Source organism: Pleurodeles waltl, chromosome 6 (genome assembly GCF_031143425.1).
Source record: "Pleurodeles waltl isolate 20211129_DDA chromosome 6, aPleWal1.hap1.20221129, whole genome shotgun sequence".
Lineage (NCBI taxonomy): Eukaryota > Metazoa > Chordata > Amphibia > Caudata > Salamandridae > Pleurodeles > Pleurodeles waltl.
This window is the reverse complement of record NC_090445.1, coordinates 1,591,785,687-1,591,809,548: the sequence shown is the minus strand read 5'-3', so window position 1 is coordinate 1,591,809,548 and position 23,862 is coordinate 1,591,785,687. Positions and strand designations below refer to the sequence as shown.

The following is a 23,862-nucleotide window of genomic DNA, read 5'->3' as shown; positions in this document are numbered from 1 at the left end:
GTGTGTAGGTCTAGTGCCTGAGAAAGGAAATGCCCAAAAATACTAAATGAACACATCAAAATGATCAAATAATAAACTAACTCTTTTTGCGGGGGTTGGTGGGAACCTGCGTTTTTAGTCCTGGGCTCAGCAACCATATGGGTAAATGTACCAAACCCAAACATTTCTGAAAACTAGACACCCGAGGGAATCCAGGGAGGAGTGACTTGCATGGATCCCCCAATGTTTTCTTACAAAGAATCCTCGGCAAACCTCCAATTTAGCTAAAAAGAACAAGTTACTTACCTTCGGTAACAAATTATCTGGTAGAGACTATCTAGTTGCAGATCCAGCACAGTTGGAGGTTTGCAGGGCATTGTACGTAAGAAAATGGTGCTGGGATTGAAGCACACCACCCTGGAAATCACCCAGATGTTTACTTTTCAGATGTGTCTAGGTCTTGTGGATTTTTCTACATGGCAGCGTCCCAAAGTCCAAAAAGTGCAGCCCTCACCATTCCAAGTGGGACAATTCTGAGAGATAGCCAAGCTCTCGTGGCCCAAATATAAAACCAAAACCCGTGGGATAAGATATTTTAGTGTGGGGGGAGGAGAGCTGAAAGACTGTTACCCCCCTTCAGTTGAGGTGGAGGCAACACCAGGCCCATACTGGTTGGTAGCCACCACCCCACTATTTTTCTTTAATTCCCTGGCATCTAGTAGACTTTTGCGCCCCCCCCCCCGGCAGAACAACGATGGCTGCATTTATTAGGGGTATATTTTGAAAAAGAAATCTTCCCTGGTCTCTGATGGGCCTTCCAAAAATAGGCCGATCTGCCCTCAAGGGGTACAGATATAACAGTAATGTGCCCACATGGGGAGTGACCCTTGCCCAAGGGGCTGCCCCCTCCCCCCAACAAGACACACACATACACACACACCAATCCCTGGTGCCTAAGTGGTTTCTGCCCCCCGGGGGCCGATTTGCCTAATTACAATAGGCCGATCTAAAATGACCTAAAACAAAGTCCCCCCCCCCCCCCCCCCTGTCTAGAGGAGCGACCCCTGCCTAAGGGGTCGCTCCCCTCACGTGAAACTAACAAAAAAAAACCCTGGTGTCTAGTGGTTTCTGCCCCCCTTGGGAGCAGATTGGCCTAATAAAAATAGGCCCATCTGCCCCCAAGGGGGGGAGAAATGGCCTAAATACAATTTGCCCCTCAGGGGAGCGGCCCTTGCCAAAGGGGTCGCGCCCCACATATAAAAAAAAACTACACAAAAAAATATATATATATATCCCTAGTGTCTAGGGGTTCGCATTGCGAACGGGCAGCAGAAATGCTGAGAAAGACAAAGGAAAGGAAAGGCCTTTCCATTGATGCCTCTCTCGCCCGCTCCACGTGATCAGAGGAGTAATTCTTTTGCATTTCTCCTCCGATCCGTGCTGGGAGGGGTAGGCCTCTGATGAGGTCAGCGCGCAATTGCGTGCTGACGTCATCAGACACCACAGGGGGATTGGGAGGGTGGAAGGGGAAGCGATTCCCCTTCCATCCCTGCCCAGGGGAGGGGGGTGCTTGACCCTTGGGGGGAGCGCTTGCGCTCCCTCTGAGGCCCCATAGCAGGACGAGCTGGTCTCGTCCTCGGAGCGAGACCAGCTTGTCCTGGGCCCCCTAGGGGTTAAGGAATCGCTGTCTTGAAAACTAGCAACTTCTAAAGATATCATGCTCACAAAAATGACAGGTAAAAATAGCATTTGAAGAGCCTCAAAAATGTGACACAACCAGGGACGGCCCTCCGCTATGGAAGAGGAGCAGTGTCCCACTGCTGAAAGGCAGCAAAACGCAGAAAAATAAAATGATAATCCGTTGAGTGTAGGGCGGAGCGGGCCATCATCCTCTGCGTCAGCAAGGTGGAGGAATGCTAGGTGCCCTCTAAGAGAGCATGTCAGTTTGTCCGGCGGTCTTAGGCCAGCCAAACTGACATGTGCACTTAGAAAACTCCACCCGAGTTGTATTTCACAAACGGGTGGCGACCAAGCTGAGGCTCCCACTCCCTATCTGAGCAGCGTTTCAGCCCATTCAGGCCAATCTCAGTGCTTCTCTAATGCTAGGTAACAGCATGAGAGAAGCGTCTGGATTGGGTGGGGAGAGGAGCAAGAAGAGAAGAGCCGAGGTGGCAAGGGACACCGAGGCGGCAAGGGACACCGAGGCAGCACCCAGCAGCAGCAGGTAAGTGTTTTTTTTATTTTATTATTTATTATTATTATTATTTCCCGCCCACCCTCCGGCAGCAGCCGCCACTGGACACAGCCCACAGAGAGTAGCTATAAAGTCACATGTGTTAACAGCGGAGGCCGGCCTCCAATCAGGGATACAACTCATTTGAAGAGCAGCAAACAACTCCCTCTTTCCAAATCTGGGATACCGTTTTATATAGATCAACATAAAACTCTTAGAAGGTAAAATATGAGAACAGCCGAGCCTTTCAACTGGGGCACAAATAATAAATAAAGCTGCATAAGAGACTAATGCAATAATCTATTATGCACCAAGACAGTTCTCTGAAGAGTAGCCTAACAACACTATACCGTAAAACATTCAGAGAAACAGGTGAGTGGGCTGCACACCTGGCAAGATCCGATTAGAAATCAGTTTACAGATCCGATGCAATAATATTTCCAAATACTTTCGAACTGGAACCACGTTTTAAGGAGATCAGCCCCAGGACCCCAGAGGGTGAAATAAATAAACAGTCTCTAACTGAGGCTTCTCTTTGAGCAGCAGCCAAGCAACCTCATATGAACAATGCCACTGGAATAATGCAATTCTGTGGCCTCAAAGAGTTTCGCATAGTTATGCATCTGCCACATAATCTATCATCGGCTGCGCAATCTGCAGAGTTTAACAAAGATTTTTTCTAGAACAAACGGATCACAATTTACATAAAATATGGCGAATCTGGTTCTTTGCATTGGCTGACTAGTCATCTTTCAGTTGCTTATAGTTGTATTTGGGTGTTAAATTGGTACTAACAAGGTGAACTATTTCTAGACACTTACCACATGTAGAAATGACAAAACAATAAAGTAACACTATCACAAAATGTACAGCATTATGACGTAGAATTTGCTTGTCTTGCTGCACAATGTAGTTAGCCCTGCCGCATAATTTAGTCCTCCTCAGCCACATAATTTCAGTGGCCCTGCCTCTGGAGAAACATGTTCAAGGCCTCCAAACTGGGATCAAGTGATAAAGAGATACTGTAAGAGCAATCTAGAGAGCCCATGCAGGGGCACTTGCAAAATACCTCGAACTCACGCAAGGCTATTGTAGAAAGCAGACCAATCTTATTATCAAAAGTGATATTAGAGGGTGGTGCAGACACTTGTGTGGACCCTTCACATCGTGCAAGCACTACATGTGCACCCACACAATTTCAAGGTAGAGTGGTCATGAAATGACAAAGCACTTTCCTCTTCAGCCATGCTGTATTACAAACATGGGCACAGGCCAAGAAGCTGTCAGGCTCCACAGTAACTGTGTACCAACATGAGGTACCGGACAGTTAGTGTACATTCTAATGGTACCCTTTGAAAGAAGGTTTAACGCCATCCCCGACATCCCGCTAGGTGGGTGAAGTCACTCACAGCATCCAGATGAAGGAATCCCTGCTGCTCTTTCCAATGCAGGCCATTTGGCCACCATCACAATCAAATGCAATGCCGCAAGGCCATGTGTGAGCTTGCAGCTGCGCTGGAGACAGTTCACTTAATGGTGCAGGGCTGATCTGGCACATCCAATTAAAGCGTAAGCTGCAGAGCACTGCACTAAACATGTGATATGGGTCCAGGAGTCCTATGCATTGAAACCTGCCAATGGCTTCTGACAGGGACAGTGTTATGGAAGAGAGGACCCCAGGAAATGAAATACGAGTACAACCTCCAATCTGGGACAGCACTGTAATACAGTCATGTCTAAAACTTGGGTAAACACACCCTATCAGGAACGATAACTTGCAGAAAACAGCTGAGCAATTCATATGGGTGAACTGGGGCACCTCTTGCAGAAAGGGAAATAGGGTTCCAAGAGGTGAAACAAGCCAATGCCTTCTAATCTGGGACCGCCTTATGCACAGCTACATAGAAATCCCAAGAGGTGAAACATGAGAAAAACCGGAAGGCATATCTTGTAGTAAACAGTAAAGGAGTTCAGTACAATGATGGATTAAAATATCCTCCAGGCTCGGAGAGTGTCTTAAGAAGGGCAGAACAGGGATCCGGACACGATGGTATTGTTGACTGCACCTTGACTGTGGCAGTCTTAGTTAGAGCAGTATAGGAATCCCATGCAGGGAAATGTAGAGGCCGGTGGGGATCAGGGTGGACTTCATTCTATTTTTGGGTAGAAGTTTTTGCTCCCCCCATGAAGCTGCAAGGGTTGGGCAAGGGGCGCGCTGTTCAGCTAAGTTCCAGTGGCCGGAATGATCGCGCCTGGTGTTTGCAGACCAGTTACTTGCCATGATGGAGACACTTGGAATTACTAATAGTTATTCTACCCGGATTTATTCCCCCGGAGTGAAATTACTCCCCCGGTAACAAGGGCCTGAACTGGGAAACAAAAAAAACACACGTACACATCCTAAACATCAATTTGGACAAAAACTATTTTCCTTTTCATGCATGCACTATCCTTATGCCCATGCAACAACAAACAAGACCAGATGAACGACTGGCTTCAACAAATACAGATATAACACATATGACACCACTGAGCTCACTAACTAGAACAAAATACAAACACACAAACAATTGGTATACAAAATCCAGCATTACATTCTTCAAAGCAGACATCTAACTAGTTATCCAGGGTCCTTGAAGTCATCTAGTGTTTTGTTGCCACTAGTGTGACCCCCACCAAAGTGACTTTACCTTGCACTGCGAAAAGACACAGCTGTGTGACTATGTGGTGCGAAGCCTAAGTATGAAGGGGTGTTGTGCAGATATTCTGTTGTTGTGTTGCAGTTGTATTGCTGAAGGGAACACAATAATTCGCTGGGTGTGCGTGGAGAGGCTTCATAAGTGCCTTGCACAGCGTTTGTAGACAGATGAGAAGGGGCAGCATAAGGATCCCGTTCAGTAAAACACAAAACAACCTCTGAACTGTGAGACAAATGCACCGGTTCAGACTCTTAAAGAGCATAGCATAGGGACAACCATGGTTCAAACCATAGAGATAGCCTTCAAATCGGGGCAGACCTTAAGAACCAATGTTTAAAGGATGGAAATTTGCTCCTTTGAAAACATTTTCGACATTTCAAGGATTTATAACAAAAAATCCCTAGATTACTTGTGGTAATTTCAATATTATCAATTTGTAAACAAATTTACTACGGTCATTGACAGGAGCACATCTACATATGTTTTTCCATGACGGGAAAAAGCCACCTGAGGCATGTGAAAATTAACAAAATTTAAGTTTGCCGATGGTCATCTACTTCTGCTAGAAGGAATACAAAAGGAACGTCTACATATTTTCTCCTAATTCTAAATGTGAGTATCCTGAAATGGGACTGTATGGAAATGCAACCATATTGGCAGATGTTTAATGGTTGTAAATACAGCTCAGTCAGGCCTGATTCAGAGCGCGAAGATTGGGAATGCACAATCACAGATTAATTTGTGGACACCTAAACTAGGCTAAGGCATCACACGAATCCCATGCAATCAAATATAAGAATGGCAGCAGAGGGACTCCCTTGATGTGTATACTGTAGTGGTTGTCAAATTAAGACCGAGCTTTACGAAGAGCAAAACATAATTAAGGAATGTAATTTCATAGAAAAAACAAAATAAAAGGAAACCCATTTCTGAGAACACAATAATCGAAAATACATTTTGTGGAAAGACAGTTTAATAGCTGCACCTGTTTAAATAAAAATGGACCCCATGTTAAATCCCTGTCAATTAGCATAGTTTTAATATCAAGGCAGAAACAAGAGGTAAGAAGACAAGGGCAGAGGGGAAGAAGGTCAGAAATGGCTAGGTGGAGGGATGAGTTTACTGAGCTCAGTACCCACAAAGAGTGAAAGAAACCAATTATTTTTAAAAGTAATGAAGGGGTGAACTGGAAATGGATTTCTTGGGCTCCTCTAAAGGAAGGAGAGATGTAGCAGGAAGAGGGAAAGGGACGAATGAATGTGGGAAGAGAAAACGTCAGAGGAAGGAAAAAATGAGGAAGAGGGGTTAAGCCCTTATGAACAGCAACCTAAAAAAAAGAAATGTCACCCAGTGACTGAACGTGGGAAGAGAAAGAGGTTGAAAGGGAACAGTATATTCAATTTTGCAGACAAAGTATTTCAAGACTAATAGCAATGAAATCTTGAAAATCGCATGCAAAAGTCAATTCTGAAAAATGTTTATTAATTAGCCTCCATTAAATGGGAACAGACATTTATCTTGAATGGTTTGATTGAACGGTTTAGGCATGTTCAGGTGTGTGCAAGTCCCATAACAATTAAAAATGGTAGCAGTTTTATTTTGCCTATAGTTTAGCTTTCCGCACCACTACGTGGAATAAACTTGTTTTGGTATGTTTAGGTTACAGATATTTACAGCCCGTCAATTGCTCAACACTAGTTGTCTTTATTGTCACATATTTACTTGCTTATTATTCCACGGAGTTCCTTATCGCAGCTAGACCATCTTGTGTTTAACCCTGCTCTGAACCACATCTTCTTTACCATCTCTGCGACTGGCTTCTATCCTTCCACTGCTCACTTATAAGGCCTACTTTCCTTTTGCTTAAGCACTTAATGAGAGTACATGAGTTTACTAGCTCTCTCCCTGGTGTACTTCTGTCTTCCCCATACCACTCGAATTCATGTTGCTGTCTCCAATGTGTAGCAAACTTTCTCTCGTGTGCTTCTCCCCTACGCTCCATGTTGCTGTCTCGCTCATGAGTTTCTCTGCCTGCTGCAGTGTTGCTTCCCCCTCCCTTGCCAAGTCTCCATTGCTTGCTCCCCACTTCCTCTTCTGTTGCCCTCCACTCCCACTGTTGTTTTTTCTATTTTTCCACTTTATTTTTTAATTGGGGAGGACTGAGCAGCAAATTGCAACTGGCCCATCTGCCTTAAAGACAAAACACTTCTATGAGACTTTTTTTTTCTTTCTTTACAGATCTATCTTGGATAGGTAAAGAAGTACAAGTTATTTACCTTCGGTAACAATATATCTGGTAGAGACATATTCCAGTTGCAGATTCCTTACCTTTTAATTTCCCCATGTAAACACCAGAGCTACTGCTGCTACCACAGCACTAGCACATCTGTCAGGCAGCAACGTGGGCATCTCTGCACACTTTTACCAAACACTACTGCCGGGACAGTCAGGTACGAAGGGACGGCTACTTTAGTCGTTTGGTCCTGCATGATTTCTTGGTGTGATCTTGGTTCGCAGCCCACCACCGGGGATGGTATTGCTCTGTATCTATTCAAAGGTAATGAATCTGCAACTAGAAGTCTCTATCAGATGTACAAGTTACTTACCTTCGGTAACGATATATCTGGTAGAGACATATTCTAGTTGCAGATTCCTTACCAACCCCCCCATCCGCCCGCACTGCGAAATGATTTCTAGAGACAGGAACTTCCCCTTAAGGGCCCTAGTTTTGGTGCATCACTCTCAGTGTTCTTCATGGCACCACGCTTCTGGTGTGGAAAGTCGTGAAAAGAAACTGACGTCAGCACGCCGGGAGGGTGCCTATATACGACTGCGATGTCATCACGGTGAACACAACGCCAATGATGCCTGCAGAGTCAACCGGTGCCACCTGACGGCGCGCAGAGGTAATACTCGAAGAAAAATCTCGGGTCCAGTCTGACGCCTGGGGAAATTCAAAGGTAAGGAATCTGCAACTAGAAGTCTCTATCAGAGAATAAAAACAAACACTCATTTTGTAGTTACGCATATGTGCAGCTACAAAATGACATTGCTGCTGCGGTGTGCCATCGCACATCTTTTGCTTTTTTTTAATATATAAATAGTATGAACCATTAAATTATGCTGAAAAGCAGCTTAAAATAAGGCAGTTTGCGATTTTAGGTTGAAAGGTTAGGACTGTCCTCCTTCCTGGTAGAATGTTCTCAGTCCAGGAATGCTCTGAGTATATGGTGTCAGAGGCCCACTACTTATACTCAACATGGCCTTTGATGTAGGGGTAATTTCAAAATAATTCTCTGAAGTACACAAGGCTACCTTTCAACCCAGCCCTGGCTCCGGACTACCAGTAGGGGGTAATCAGCCCTTTGTGTGAGTGCAGGGCATAGCCTATTCAGTGGTAAGTGTGAACCGCCTCTCCCTCCCCCTGCCCAGGACGACTATCAGTATGCAGATGTATCTCAGGTAACACCCATCCCTTCAGGTTTGTGGATGCCTGGAGAGAATACACAAATGTAGCTGACACCTAACCCCAGACATGTGGCCAGAGACAGGGTACGGCACAGAATGGTTAAAGTAAGAAAATGCCACCTTTCTAAAAGTGGAATGTTCAGACTTGTAATTTAGAAACCAACTTTACCAAAAGATGGATTTTTAAATTGCGAGTCCAGCGACACCAAACTCAATTTTCTATCTTTTCCAAGTTGGAAATTACACCTAGAAGATGGCCCAAGGTAACTCCAACGTTAGCCTATGGGAGAGATAGTCCTTGCAATGATGAAAAAAGAGTTTAAGGGTTTTTCAGTACCTGGACGTGTTAAACTTAAAAGTACATGTCCAACTTTTTAAATACACTGCAGCCCACAATGTCTTCGTAATGCTAATGGCACATTAGCTCAGCCATGCGCACTGGATGAGACCTGCTCTCCTCTCAGCGTCACCAGTGGAGCGTGTAACGTACCCTTTTTCCCTTGGTCATGCAGTCTACAATATACGGCAAGCCTGGGTTGGCAGCACAATGTCTTTTTAAATGATTTATTTTGGTTCCAACATACCAGTTGTTTTCCTAGTGTGTAAAGCAACCAAAGGCCGGGTACAGTGCTACATCACGGAAAATGCAATGTAAACATTTGCAGGCAACATGTTTTTACCATTACTTGTTCAGATGTACACACGGTCACCCATTTCAAGAAATAAAAAATTAGTCCCAAAACAATGGCTGAAAAGGGCCATTAGGTTTAAAAGTAGTTGAGAGGTCCTCTCGGGACGACTAAATACTGGAAGAGTCATGATGGATGCATGGCGTTAACAAATGGGGAGAATGAGAAATGAAGCAACTATATTGCCAGCAAATGGGAAGCAAATGGCCGGCTGTTAGCACGCACAGAGGATACAGCATGTCTCGGTTCGAGACCGAGCATGCGCGCTTTATAGAGCCGAGACTTAAAAAGGATATTTTGGACCTGGCAAGTGGGTGCACTTGCCAGGTCGATATTACAGTTTAAACTACATACACAGGCTCTGCAATGGCAGGCCTAAGACATGTTTGAAAGGCTACGGTATTGGGTGGCACAATCAGTGCTGCAAACCCACTAGTAGCATTTGAATTACAGGCCTTTGGCACAGACAGTGCACTTTACTAGCGACTTACATGTAAATTAAATATTTCAGTCATGGAGAAGCGAATGTTACCAGGTTTTAAAAACAGAGCACAAGCACTTTGTGCGCTGTTTACTGCTGAACAGTGCTAGAGTCCTAAAGCTAGCAAAAACGAAGTTCAACACACTGTCAAAGCAGGAGGTCAGAAAGTAAAAAGTTAGGGGGAACCTCGCCAAAAGATGCGAAGTCTAACAGGTGAGACATACCTTCCAGTTTTCCTATTCGCCAGAAGGGTCTGAGCTTCTTTTGAGACTTAAGAAATCTACTTGGTGTGATTTCCAGTTACTGGAATTCTCACAACAGCCACCTACCAGAGATAGAGGTGATCAGGTTTGCTCAGCTTGAGTAGTTGCAAGACCTCACTAAACACAGTCATGGTTAAATTTGGAGCTAGTATTAGTAAACCGGATATTGATGTGTGTGAATGGGCAGGGAAAAAAAACTAAAAGCAACTACTGAGACTTTCTCGGAACACATTACTTTAAAAGCTCCAGCATTGCCCCACCTCCTCCAGCCAGCATATTTTGTGATGTATTTGTGTATATCGCATTTACACATAACTTTTAACCTAAGTGTTGGAACAAATGACTTAATTACTACTAACTGATCAAGATCACGTTAAAGGTACAGGTTGCGTTACAATATAAATACTATTATATTAATCGCCAAAACTTAGCAGTATGAGAATACTTTAACAAAGGTTTGGGGTTGAAATGCACTTTTCATAGTAGAACACAGGGTATTCGTTCACCTGGTTAACTTGTAGAAGCTCACTCCTCATTACAAACAGCTCACTAAGCAAGCTTTCGAGCAACACAGCATGAGAAGGTTTCTTGAGAATTCAAGGTCCAAGACTCCAGAATTTCACGGCCTTTCACGGAATTCCTGAAAAAGAAGCTGTTCAGATTGGCCTTTGAGCAACGGCCAGTCTATGCAAGGGATGCAAGAGAGGACATTAGCAAGGGGACTGATCCACATCCTTTCCACCTTCAACTATTCATCCTGACTCACTTGGAAAATCTTACAGACAACCCATTAACAAGCGGCTATAAGCTGTTAGGCTGCAAAACACCTACGTAAATGAATAAGGGTACTATTGGGAAGTGACGGTGAAAAGAGAACTGCTTTGATTAGATAATTCGGAGGTTCTCACAGTGGATTAAAATATGACATTCATTCATTACAGCAAACGCGATCACACAGAAGGGTCAGGAGATTAGAGGTGACAAAGTCAAAGACCGAGAAGCACGTTTGACAATAGAAAATCGTGAATGTATTTATTTTTTAAATAAATGTAGCAAGATGACAGAAGAAGGGAAGATTATTTCAGTACTGAGGAATCTCACCAGAGATATGTTACATTTCTGGGCCTTCAAAGCTCAAAAACATAAAATAAAGAGGCACGGAAGTATCCGGGACAGAATCACTGAACGGTACAAAGCAAGCATTTTTATGTCATTGTCACGGAAAAGCGATTCGAAGCCAAAGAAAGTGGTGACAGAGAAACTGGACTGAAGTAGGAGATAAGTTGTAAGTGGAAAGAGGTCCTTTTCCCGGTACCAGTCCAGTACATAAGCAAGGAGTGAAGGGGAGTGAAGGGGTCTAAGGAAGTAATGGTTTTCAGCGTTCTAGGCAAAATTTTGCACCGCTGGATTTCCTCCTTTTCAAATAACACTCAGTTTTCCGGGAATTTTGCAAAAATTCTGTGCCATAGCACTCTAAAGGCTGCTGCCTTACCACGCCTAATGTAGTGCTGACCCTGGAATTATCCCCCAAAAATCAGGGGAGACCGGTTAACGTTCAAAAACATCAGACGTAAAAAAATCCTTATCTGAAGTATCTAAAAATCTGTGAAGCTTTTGCAAAACTTGTAAAACCGTAAATCATGTGATCATTTTTGTATTTTAGCTAGTTTATCAACACAGACCAGAGTGATGGAATGGTGTTTAATATCAGAACTGCAAATACGTTTAGAAGCACGAGAATGAAAAATACAGTGCCTTTCGCACATGGTGTATGAACCTGGAACCACTGGCTTCAGCATATACAGGGCTTGAGGATCTACATCAGGTTCAATTGGTGTAAGTCAGGGACTAGTGAGCTACAGTAGCAAAACAAAGGTTACCTGGTGCTACAGAGTATTTTTACAACAGGACCCCAGCTGGAGCCTCTGCTGCATCAAAAAGCATGCAGACAAAGAGGAGATGCTTCGCAGGGAAGAACAAGCCAGATTCTCCAGACTCAGCCAAGTTCTAGGATTCCCACTGACTTTCTTACGTACCGGCAATCTCATCTCACTTCACTACCACCAGCACCACCACCACCACCACCGGACCCAAGACCCCATAGACTCAGCGGTGAACAGTTATGCTACACAGCTGCCACTGTTATTGCCACTGCCATCTAGGTTCTCTCTGCCCCAGCCAACATCCCAAGAACTTCCACGGGATACTAAAAAAAACTATGCGTGTATCACATTGTTTTTCGAATGGACAAAACCCTTTCATCTACACATCTCGAGCAAGGACCCCCCCTTTCTCAGGTCATAACTATTGGTATAGCAGTCCACTACATCTCGTATATCGTCTAGTGCCTTAGTCCCCCGTGCAACAGAATTCCAAACATCATATTTGTAAGGACATCCCACTTAAAACACTGGTACACAATTGCCTTAAATACTAAATCTGCCATCTGGAAGACATTTAAGACAAGACTCTCGAGTGTCACCAATTCAGACTATTTCACTCTCCAGCCTCAGAGGTCACTTTGTGGTGTATGTTTTGGATTATGAACTAGCATAATAAAAGTTGCATGAATAATATACTGCATAGTTTACATTTTCCACACATTTTTTTTTGTTTAATGTGAGGTAGCATTTTGGAAATGTCTCAGACTCACCTGGACATGATCTGACCAGTTCTCCTGCGTCATGCTTTTCTGAAAATAAAACATCAATAATTAACTAAAAAAAAAAAAAAAACACTATGCCTGTTACAGTTAAACACACTGAGTTTCAGAACTTTTTGCAATTACGCCAATTTGAATGTGTCAACAGAATATTTTACTGTAAGATGTCCACCGCTAAATTCACATTCATCATCATCATCAAACTCCAGGCACTCATCAAAACGATATATGGAGAGACTCTGGGTGAAACATTATGCTGGAATTAATATTACTGTGAAACTCAAGGTACAATGGACAAATATGCAGTTTAGAGTTTTTAAAGAGACCCAAGACCAGGCTCAACGTGCCATCTGATAGATGAAAGGAAACGTGTGTTTTTCTTAAGGTTATGGTAACTTTAAGGTTAACTTGTGCACTTTAGAGAGTCAGTGCTTACTTGGTAATTGTATAGCAGCAACATAGGGCCTGTGCTCAGGTCGCTGCAGCCTCTTTAGCGACAAACTCACACTGTCCGATAGTGAGGAACAATATGAAACAGGAAAGCCCGCTGACTTGTGGTGGTCACAATGCTGGAATGTTGAGTCTTTAGTAACCAGGTGAATGCGCATTGAAGATAGGCCAATTTTACTAACTGAGGCAAAACTGAAGTGGGCATGTTTCCCAAGTCCGGCATTACTTTGGAGATGAGCGAGGGGCTACAGTGCACTGATGGGCCACAAATAACATAATCTACAGGTTTTTATATAATACAGTGGGAAGAAACGGTGGTGTGCTTCTGTGCCTATTAGATTCTCTGACATCAACAGATACATTTCTCTTACTGTATGCGCTAAACTGAATGGCAGCTTAGGTCCTCCTGCACCCAACTGGGATCACTCATTCTGACAAGTAAAACTTTATTTTGTCCTATTACGTATCACTGCAATTAAATCTCTGATTTCAATAAAGGGCTAGAAGCGGACAATAGCACCAATCCTAAACTCAAGATTTTCACTGAGACTTTAAGTTAACTAAACCGATCATGTAGATCCCAGCCTCCTGCTCTTTGGCTACGTTGGTCCCAAAATCACTTAAAGGGGCCATCCAATGTTCAAGAATATGCATTCTAAAATGTTTGTTTGATGAGATAAGCATGGGTTTCGAGTTCTACTAGGACATATTTCACTTGGTGGTCTTTTTATTAAATATGTGCAATATAGGGTGGTTTACTCAGACAGCCTTTGATTTAACAAGAAGATACGATTCAGCAGGTAATAATAATATAGTAAGGGAGGCACAAAGGACTTCAGGAACAGGATTGGTCAGGCAGCTCGGATCTTGTGGCCTCTTCAATGGCATTTGTGGTCAGCTCTCGATTAACACTGTGGGTAGTACCAAAGTAGCAAGCTGCAGCCATCATAGGGGTTATGGGTACCTACGGCAGCCTTCACTGAGCAACTAACATCTGTTTCTCGTGTGGATTTTGCCATTAATTCAAAAACTAAACTCCTCAATCTTCGCCCAAAAACGTGATCCAGGGCACTTCATCATTTCAGTTAGCAGCTCTCCTACTGAGACCTGCAAAGCAGAGCACTGATTATTCACAAACCGCGGATCCTTTTTAAGAAGCAAAGAGAGGCAGAATCTCCTTGTGAGATGAATCCTGGTGACAGATAGGGACAACATGAAATTATCAGCTATAGGCTTATTTATTAATAGATACAATAGGCAGTTTATCGTATAGAAATTAACCCTGGATCCAATTTGCCAACCGGGTTCTAGTTCTGAGGGCATCCGACTTTAGTTCCTCTGACAGAAGTACTGCTTTATTTTTCTCTTCTTCCAAGGGTCCTTACAATTCCCTTCAGTTCTTATCGTCTTGAGGGAGCACTTGTGCATGTGGCGTTTTCTTAGCTTAGTGCGTGGGAAAAAAAACCTCAGACCTCGAGGCAAGGCTGTGATCCGTTTCTATAAGGACCACAGTTTCTTTTTTGGTCAGTGTCTAAATTCTGTCCTTCTGTAACAGGTATTCGTCTCTGAAGGAGCAGGTGTATGAAAATACTAGCCATAAAACATAGTTTTTAATTTTTGTACGGATGTTTTGCGACCAGTCTTTTAGTTTGCAAAGCTAACTACTAATAGGTTGTGTCGCACAACAACACCCCCCCCCCCCGATAGAATATTAATTAGGTAGGTCACTATTTCTAACCACATATGATTAGCTACAAATATAGGGACGGTGGCCAAAATTAACATTCTAAAACAAGATTTATTTATTTTTATAGCAGCCATTGTTCCTTAAAGGAACAGGTGTTTAAAAAAATATATATATATTAATACAAATCGGGAACACATTAGGGGAATCTGTCCAAAAGGTACAGCTTCCACTTTGTGAATTTAGTACCACTTTCTTTGAGAAGTTGGTAACTTTTTAGTGGTTTGTTACATACTATTCTGAATCAGATTGGAAAGACTGTCCCTTTCACGCTCATTCCTAACTGCGATTTAGAATGGGTCAGTAAACCCATTTTGTAAGTTGGAAATGCTGTTATGACTCACTAATTGGGTTCAGTACATGGCAAAAAGTGAATCACATGGTCTTTAACCTCAAAATAACTTTGTCTCCAAATTTATAACCGCTGCTAGAGAAACAGAGTTTTCAATACATGGTATCGGGAGGGGTTACAAAGGGTGTCTTTTCGGGTCCTTCCTTGAAGCAGGGAAGGCAGCTCCACTGTGAGAGTAGTTGGGCTAGTCTCCTTATTCCGGGAAGCAGACCATTTAAAGGGAGAAAGGCAAGGTTTCTCAAATGTAATACCAGACTTGGATGCAGTAATACATCCTCCGCTAAGTCATGGTAATGATTTTTCAGGCAACAGAACAGGTCGCTTATGAGAACACTACAGGTTGAAAAACATGCTTCTGACATCGCCAGCAGGCTCTGTCTTCTATTTGGAATAGATGGCATCTACTATACCAGTACAAGGTCGAGTGACATGGTCACACCAGTGAGAGTTACTTACTTTGTGGAATGTTGGTAGTCTGAAGCGATCACGGTTCTGTAACATTTATACCAGACAGAGGGACGCTATGTGCCCTGGTCCCTATCGCTCCCCATTCCCCCAAAGTATTCCGTATTTGGAGAAGAAAGCACAATTGGGCCCATCATTCTAAAGAAGAATTCTGCATTTGCATGCTAGGCACCTTACAATGTTGTTGTCTATACTGGTAGAATTGTATAGCTAAAAACCATCTAAGAACAGTTATTGCTCTTATTTTGTGCCATTCACATCTTGGGAGCATGGCTCGTAACCATACGAAAGGTTCTACACCCAGTAAGTAAAGAATGGATTATAAGAACCAGTCATTCTTTTTTTAACCACAGAATAGACTTTCTCTAAGGGTAGTAATTTACTGCTCAAATATAATACACAAGTATATAAAAAAAAGCAATGGCTGGAATGCTTGAATTAGTCTCAGTCACGGGTAATTACTTGGGCCTCATCCCAGTCCATCGTTATTTTGCCCACCAAGCCACCACAGTTTGGACCCAGCCCTATGCAAATCAGTCATGACCCTGCTCTAATATTAACAGTTCAGCCCGAGCTGCCAAGCCAGATCCTCCCGGAACCGGAACACAAGCATCCCCAAGACTGTTTTCAGCCTTATAAGGGCTCATCAGTTGGTTATTGCCTGGTTCCAGTGGCACATCCGACTTAGGAAGCTGGAAGTGGTGGAGAAAATGAACCAAAACCTCTTCGTTCTGGGTCACAGTTATGTGGCTGGCCCAGGTCGCTTTCTGTGCTTTTTTTCTATCATTTTCCTCTATTTCTCGCATTCTCTCTTATTTCTCTCATTCTCGCTTTTTCTCTCTTCCCTCTACCTGTCGCAGCTGCCCCCGCAGCCCGCCCCCCTTTTTCGTGCCGTTTTCCTGTTCCCACTTCCCAGCTGTCCTCTCCTCCCCCCTCCCTACTTAATGGCAGCCGCTGCGCGGTAGGAAGAGCAACCCCACTGACCTGGTCAGTGAACTGCTCTGCCTCCGAGTAGCTCCACCAGTGAGTGCAGCTGTGTGTTTTGAATTCTGACCCCGGTCAGAAGTTCGAGGCCTTCCTCCACCCGCATGCTCCTGCCTGCGCCTTATACCTGATGTCTAGTGGGAGAGCTCTGCTCTTCTGCTAGGCTGTACTAGGCCTCTTTTTCTCTGTCTTCTCCCTTTCGTGTTTTTTCTTTCTAGTGTGCTGTATTGTGCCTTTTCACTTTCTGTACTTTATTCTATCATTTTCCTCTTTTTCTTGCATTCTCTAATTTTCTCTCTTTTCTCTCTTACCTCTCCCCACCACTGCTGCCCCACCCCCCTTTTTCATGCTGTTTTCTCGCTCCTGCCTCCCAGCTGTCCTCTGCTTCCCGCCCTTAAAGGCCGCCGCTGCGCGGCAGCGCCAAAGGCAAGCCCGTCCGTGGCCCAACCGCGACCTGCGCCAGGACCCCTGGACCTGCCACCTCTACATGCCAGCAGCACTCATCGCCCTCAACCCAGGACACAACAACGTCTATAAGCATGCATCACCAGCTGACACCCACGGACCCTTCAGCTGCCTCCGCTGCCGGCAAATCTACACCACCACCAAGACCTTGGACCCGGCACAACCCACCTGCAACAACACACCGACACTGAAGACCCTGAAATGCATCCTCATCAACATCCACTACCTCCATAAACACGTTACCGAAATCTGGGACCTCCTACACATCACCATCTTGGACGTCGCTTTCCTCACCGAGACCTGGACCAACACCACGTCAGGTCCGGAAAGCACCATCGCCATTCCCCAAGGATACAAGATCACCTGGAAAACCACCCCAGCCACCCCGGAGGGGGAATCGCCATCGTCCACGAGTCTAACATCCGTCTAAGCACACACTCCAAAGACTCCACAAGCCTGATGGAACACCTTAATTTCAAACTACAGATCAGCCCGACATCCACCCTCAGGGGAACCCTCATCTACAGCCCACCAGGACCCTGCGCACCCTTCGCCGACTCCATCACTGACTGCATCACCGCACAAGCCATCACAGTCACCAACTACAACCTGCTGGGAGACCGCAACTTCCACCTTGACAACCTACAAGACCGCATCCCTCCGTTACCTTCAACCACACCTCCAAACTTCCATGGACAGACCATCGATGCATCCGTTTGACCTTCAACACCCACTGTCATCAGACCCCAGCACCAACCAACCCATAGAAGCTGGGCAAGGATCACCGCCAACCAGCTCACCCTCACCAACTCCGCCCCTCCATCGCACACAATGATGACCTGAACCCTGCAGAACGCACTTTTCACAAATGGATCGCCGACTGCACCAACACCATAGACTCCCTCAAAAAGAACAACAGCACCCACGCCAAGAAAGTTATCTAGTTCACTGCAGAACTCAGAGAATCCAGACGCACTTGTCGAAGCCTCGAGAAAATCTGGAGACACACCAATCCACAGAAGCCCAAAGCAACTTCAGAGCTGCCACCACCGCACACCACCAACTCATCAGGAGCACCAAAGAGAAAGCTATACAAGACAGAATCTCCTCACAGGCACACAACAGCAAGAAACTCTTCAGCATCATCAAGGAGTTCGCCCAACCCAACAGTGAAACAACGGACATCCCACCCTCACAGGACCTCTGCGACAGACAACACTTACTTCCACTGCAAAATCAAGACCATCTATGACAGCTTCAACAAGGGCAACATACGCGCAGAACCCCCTCTACCAAAATCCTACAACAACAAACCAATGATCGCCAACTGGACCCCCCTTCACCACTGCAGATACACTGAATACAATGAAGTCCATACACTCTGGGCCCCCACGGACCCATGTCCCCACCACATCTTCAACAGAGTCGCTGACACCATCACCCCCAAGCTCCGCCTCACTATAAACCGCTCTCTAGCTGCTGCCTCCTTACCCGACAACAGGAAACATGCCGAGATCAACCCCTCCTTAAGAAACCCTCGGCAGACCACACTGACCTCAAAAACCTCAGGCCCATCTCCCTGCTCCCATTTCCAGCAAAAGTAATTGAGAAAGCCATCAACAGCCAAATTGCCACTTGTATCGAAGACCACAACATTCTCAAAGCCTCCCAATCCGGATTCAGAAAAAAACCATAGCAACGAAACAGCCCTCCTCGCCGCAACAGACGACATCCGCTCCCTGCTGGACGAGGGAGAAACGGGGGCACTCATCCTGATGGACCTCTCGGTGGCCTTCAACGCGGTCTCCCACCACACCCTGATCTGCAGACTTCACGAAGCCAGCATCAGAGACAAGGCCCTAGACAGGATCCAATCCTTCCTCTCCAGCAGAACTCAAAGAATGAGACTCGCCCCCTTTCTCTCGGACCCCACACCTACCATCTGTAGAGGTCCCCAGGGATCCTCTCTCAGCCCCACGCTGTTTAATGTCTACATGGCCCCGCTGGCCGCCATCGTCAGAAGCTACGGAATCAACATCGACTCCTACGTCGACGACACCCAACTCATCCTTTTCCTATCCAACGAACCCAACACAGACAGACACAACTTCCAAGAAGGCATAGGAGCATTCGCCAACTGGATGAAAAACAGCTGCCTTCAACTCAACACGAACACCACAGAAGTACTCATCATGGGCCCTCAACCTGACGGTGGAACGACTCCTGGTGGCCACTCACCCTCGGAAACCTGCCCACTCCCACGAACCAAGCCCGCAACCTCAGGATCATCCTGGACTCCAAGCTCAACATGGACTGCCAAATCACCTCAGTCACTTTCACTTGCTTCCGCACCCTCCGCTTCCTAAGCAAGAACTTCAAATGGATCCCCCTCGAACACCGAAAAACTGTCACACCCGCCCTTATTACCAGCAGACTGGACTACGGCAACCCGCTCTAAGCCGGGATCAACAAGAAACTCACCCACAAACTACAGAACATCCAGAACGCCGCCACCAGACTGGTCCTCGACCTTCGACACTGCTACATCTCTCAACACCTGTGCACCCTACACTGGCTTCCAATAGAGAAAAGAATCACCTTCAAGATCCTCACCCACGCACACAAAGCCCTCCACGACCCCGGACCAGCCTACCTGAACAGGCGACTCAACTTCCACGTACCCCACAGGACCTACGCTCAGCCCAGCTCTCTCTCACCGAAGTACCCCGCATCGGGAAAACAAGAACAAGGAGACGCTCTTTCTCCCACCTCGCAGCCACCGCCTGGAACGCCCTTCGGCTCCACATCAGACAGCCACCCCCCTCCTCAACTTCACAAAGGAGCTGAAGACATGGCTTTTTGAAGAACCACCTCAATGTTGGGTGCTACATACCACCCCCCCCCCCCCCCCAGCGCCTTGAGACCCTTGCGGGTGAGTAGTTGCGCTTAATAAACACTGATTGATTGAGGTCCAAAGAGGCAATGACAGATGTAGCAAAGTCTCTATGAGAGGATTCAAAGCAGGTTATAGGAGTTGGGCCCTAAAGATAACAAACAGATTGAATGGTTGACTAGGTTAGATGAGCAGAAGCTCTGGGCGGCAGCGCTCAAAGCGATTCACAGACAGCAAGTCACAGGTAATCAGTCCACTGCTCAAACATGTGTGGACTATAACAAAGTGGTCAACATCACAAGGCCTGGGAGCAATATTCATAGCATGTAATAATTTGCAAGAGCTGTTAAGATGCTGTTCCTGTCTTAATTAAACTAGGCGCAGCTATTGATGGAGAGTACAATAGAAGTGATAAGTGGGGTCACTGAACAAATGTGAACTGGAAAAATTCATGGACCAAACGGACTGTCTATTGAACCATTGAAAATGAAAACTCTGATGTTTATGAGAAGCAGTTAAACTTATTCCATAGCACTAGAGCTGAGAGTATGGTATCAAATGATTTACTAGTAGCCATCATAGCACACATAGCCGAAGAAGGAAAATCCGGGAATAAACATAGCTTGTAACAACCTCTTTATTTACTGAATTTTAAGGCAAAGATATTGGCAAATATTTCCACCTACAGATTAATGGGCGTAATCACAACATTGACTTGCCCACACTAATCTGGGAATATGCCCTAGAGGTTATCAAGGATGAATCTTGAACTGGGCAGATAATGCCAAGAGAACATGCTAGACCTCTAAGCCTTAGGGTGGCCTTCCCCTGAACATTTTGCCTTACTCTTCTATATTTTTCTGATCTCGTTTCTTGCAGGTCACAGGACTCTGTGCACTTAACCACTGCTAACCATCTTTAATGTGCATGTGCTCACTGAAGTCACGGTTACATTGGTTTTTCCACAACTGGTGTATTTAATTTACTAGTAACTGGTAAAGTGGTACCGCTAGTGTAGAGGGCCTGTAAATTAAATGCTACTGGTGGGCCTGAAGCACTGATTAAGTCACCCACTTAAGTAGCCCTTCAAACATGTCTCAGGCCTGCCATTACAGCTTGTGTGTGCAGTTTTGAACTGCCATGCCGACCTGGCAAAATAGACTATTTGTGAAGCCCAGACCTTTAATACATATGAGTCACCTCTGGAGAGGCCCTAAACAGCCCACAAGGCAGGGGGCAATGTATTTAAAAAGTAGGACATGACTTTTCAGTTTTACATGTCCTAATAGCAAAACACCTCCTAAATTCATTTTCCCTAATAAGGATAACTTCCAAATGAATAGTTCATGGTTGGTATCTTCGAAATTGTAATAAGAAAACTTCTTTTAAGGTAAAGTCGGACTTAGCATAACTATTTTGAAAATGACACTTTTAGAAAGTCGGCATTTTCCTGCCTTAGCCATTTAATGCCTGCAGCCTGTCTCTGGGTCACATGACTGGGGTAGTTGGCAATTTGGCTTTGTGTGTTCCCCCTAGACAGGCACACACAATAAAGCTTAGGTGTGCCTGGATGGGCCATCACTGGCAGGAAGGGGGGGTGGAGCTGGGCACAGCTCTACTTACACTTGAATAGGCTGTGCCCAGCCTTCACTCAAAGGATTGCACACCCTCTGTTGTTAGTCTGGAGCCAGGGCAAAGGATGCATGCAGCCTGAGCACTTCAAAGGGAATCCTCAAGAAGTTTTTCCCACTTCAAAGAAGGCACCAGGTATAACTTCTGGACCTGTGGAAGACTGTCAGGAAGAAGGACTGCTGTGCTGCTGAAAGGGCTGCCACTATGCTGGACTGCTTGCTGCTGTGCTGATTTGCTGCCTTTATGCCTGTATGAGAAGAACTGCACCAGCAACCTGTACCCAGGACCAAAGTGATTGCATGGGCTAGTCTCTTGTAACCAGCACCAGGCTTCTGCAACTCTGAGTCCTACCTTATTCTACCCAGTGGTGCCTCTCCAGCCCTGGACCCTTGGAAGTGGGCCTTAAAATGCTCTGCCAGCCCATTTGTGGAACCAGCAGAACAAATGTATCACCTCTGCTGAGCGGACTTTCCCAGCACCAGCACTTCGCGTCGCAGCCTCATTGGAACTGCCGCTGTGTGACACATCTTCGATGTAGGCCCCCGACATCACAAGTCCCTCGTTGACAACGACACAGGACTTCGCATTGCAAGCCCTGCAACTTCTTCGGAACCAGCCAGTGCCTGACGCCTCCTCAATGCAGAACTTCATATAGCAAGACCCCTTGTCAACAGGATCCTTCGATGACGACGCAGTACCTCGGATTGCAGCCTTGCAACTCTGAGGAACTGATGCTGAGTGTTGCATCTCTCACCCAGACCTCGCAACACCTCGGCTGCACGAAGCATCAACAAGAGACCACGCAATGCTCCACAGCCAGGATTAAAGGTACTCATGATCAGCAAACCTAAGTAGGTACCCTGTATCTGGCCCGTGCTCCAACACGGTCGACCTGAACATGTGACTTTGCCCCAGACTAGCGAGACCAGATATCTACAGTTGGCGCATTGTGCTTCCTGGAGATATTTTCACGTAAACTTTAAAACTGCATATTTCAGTTTCTACTGATTGGAGCTTTGTTGTTCTGGTCTTCGTTTTATTTATTAAATTTTACTCAATTTTAGTAAATTGGTGTGGGATTTTTCTTGTGTTTTCACTTTATTATTGTTTGAAGTGCTGCATAAATACTTTACACATCACCTTTAAGCTAAGCCTGATTGCTTTGTACGAAGCTACCAGTGGGTTGAGTGTAGGTGATTTAGGGATTTGCCTGTGACTTCAGCCTGACAAGGATTGTGGTTGCTGCTTCAGTAGGGTTTCACCCCCCTCAACTAGTAACCCAAATTTTTACAAGACACCAATATTTATTTTCAATTGATGGTAAAAAGATGTTTGACTTGGAGTATCTTCCCTTGATTCAGGACCCGAAGACAATGGATGGGCCATTTGAGTTTAGAATGTGTGACGCTGCTATACAATTGCATGTGAGAGAGAGAGAGAGTGTATAGGGACATATAAGCAATTTAAATTAGAAACAAGGATTATGCAAGCACGTCCTTTTTTCCTGCTTTTGTTTACACTGACATTAGAGCCAGGAGTCAGAAAGATTTATTGGAACACAATCTGAGAAGAGGGATGGAGGAACTGATCAAATACATAAAAGAAGAGATGCGCTTTTTAAAATTATTGCCCTTCCCAGGTATTTTATATGTACTCGAAGACACGCTGTTCCAGATGTCAAAGGAGGTCTTCTACAAGGTGGTTGATGTGCCTGCAGATTTTGTCACAAACTCTATGTAGAAAAGTTTAGAAAGGGGGGGTCTAACTACAACAGCTTCTAAATTCCTACTGGGCCTGACAACTGATAATGGCAAATGTCTTGGCATTTATGCCCCCTTAGTGAATTGTTAGCTTTTTGTAAATGCAAATAATGGCAGAGAAAAACTTCTGCGAATGTAATAGTACGGCTAAGGTACAGAAGGACACTGAGCAATGATTAAAGTAGAGACGGCAGCATTTCGAATAGGTGGTCAAATTTATTTATTTCTTTAGAAGTGTCTATTCACACCAATCTCTGGATAATTTAAATGGTCAAAGTTTATCACACAGGCTTTCTGCACTTTCTTTCACATTGCAATCGCAGAGTGTTCCTTTGTACATCAGGAAATTCAAGATCTGTTGGCAGAGGGTGTTATGAAACAGGTACCTTAGGATCCTGGAGCATGTAAGCAATATACTTTTGGTGAAAAGGTAAAACAAAGTTACAGCTGAGACATCTCTATTCTTTTATTATGTATTGTCACTTCAAGATGGAGACTATCTCCATTAAAAAGCCTGTCTTCAGCCACTGGACTGGATGGTCTGTCGGGACCTCAAAGATGTGTATCTCGCAGTCCCATTTCACGTTAATCACAGTAAATTGAGCACATTCAATGATCAACATCAATTGTATCAATTCTCCTC

General features: G+C 45.0%; 1 protein-coding gene across 4 annotated transcripts in view; it reads right to left on the bottom strand.

The window, feature by feature from the left end:
- EXD3 (exonuclease 3'-5' domain containing 3) overlaps positions 1-23,862 on the bottom strand; it is a 1,916,540-nt gene that overhangs the window by 1,051,588 nt on the left and 841,090 nt on the right. For all 4 annotated transcript variants that reach the window (XM_069241413.1, XM_069241412.1, XM_069241414.1 and 1 more), the window contains one exon: positions 12,466-12,504. In XM_069241413.1, coding sequence (XP_069097514.1) covers positions 12,466-12,504 — 39 coding nt within the window. The remainder of the gene's footprint in view (positions 1-12,465; positions 12,505-23,862) is intronic.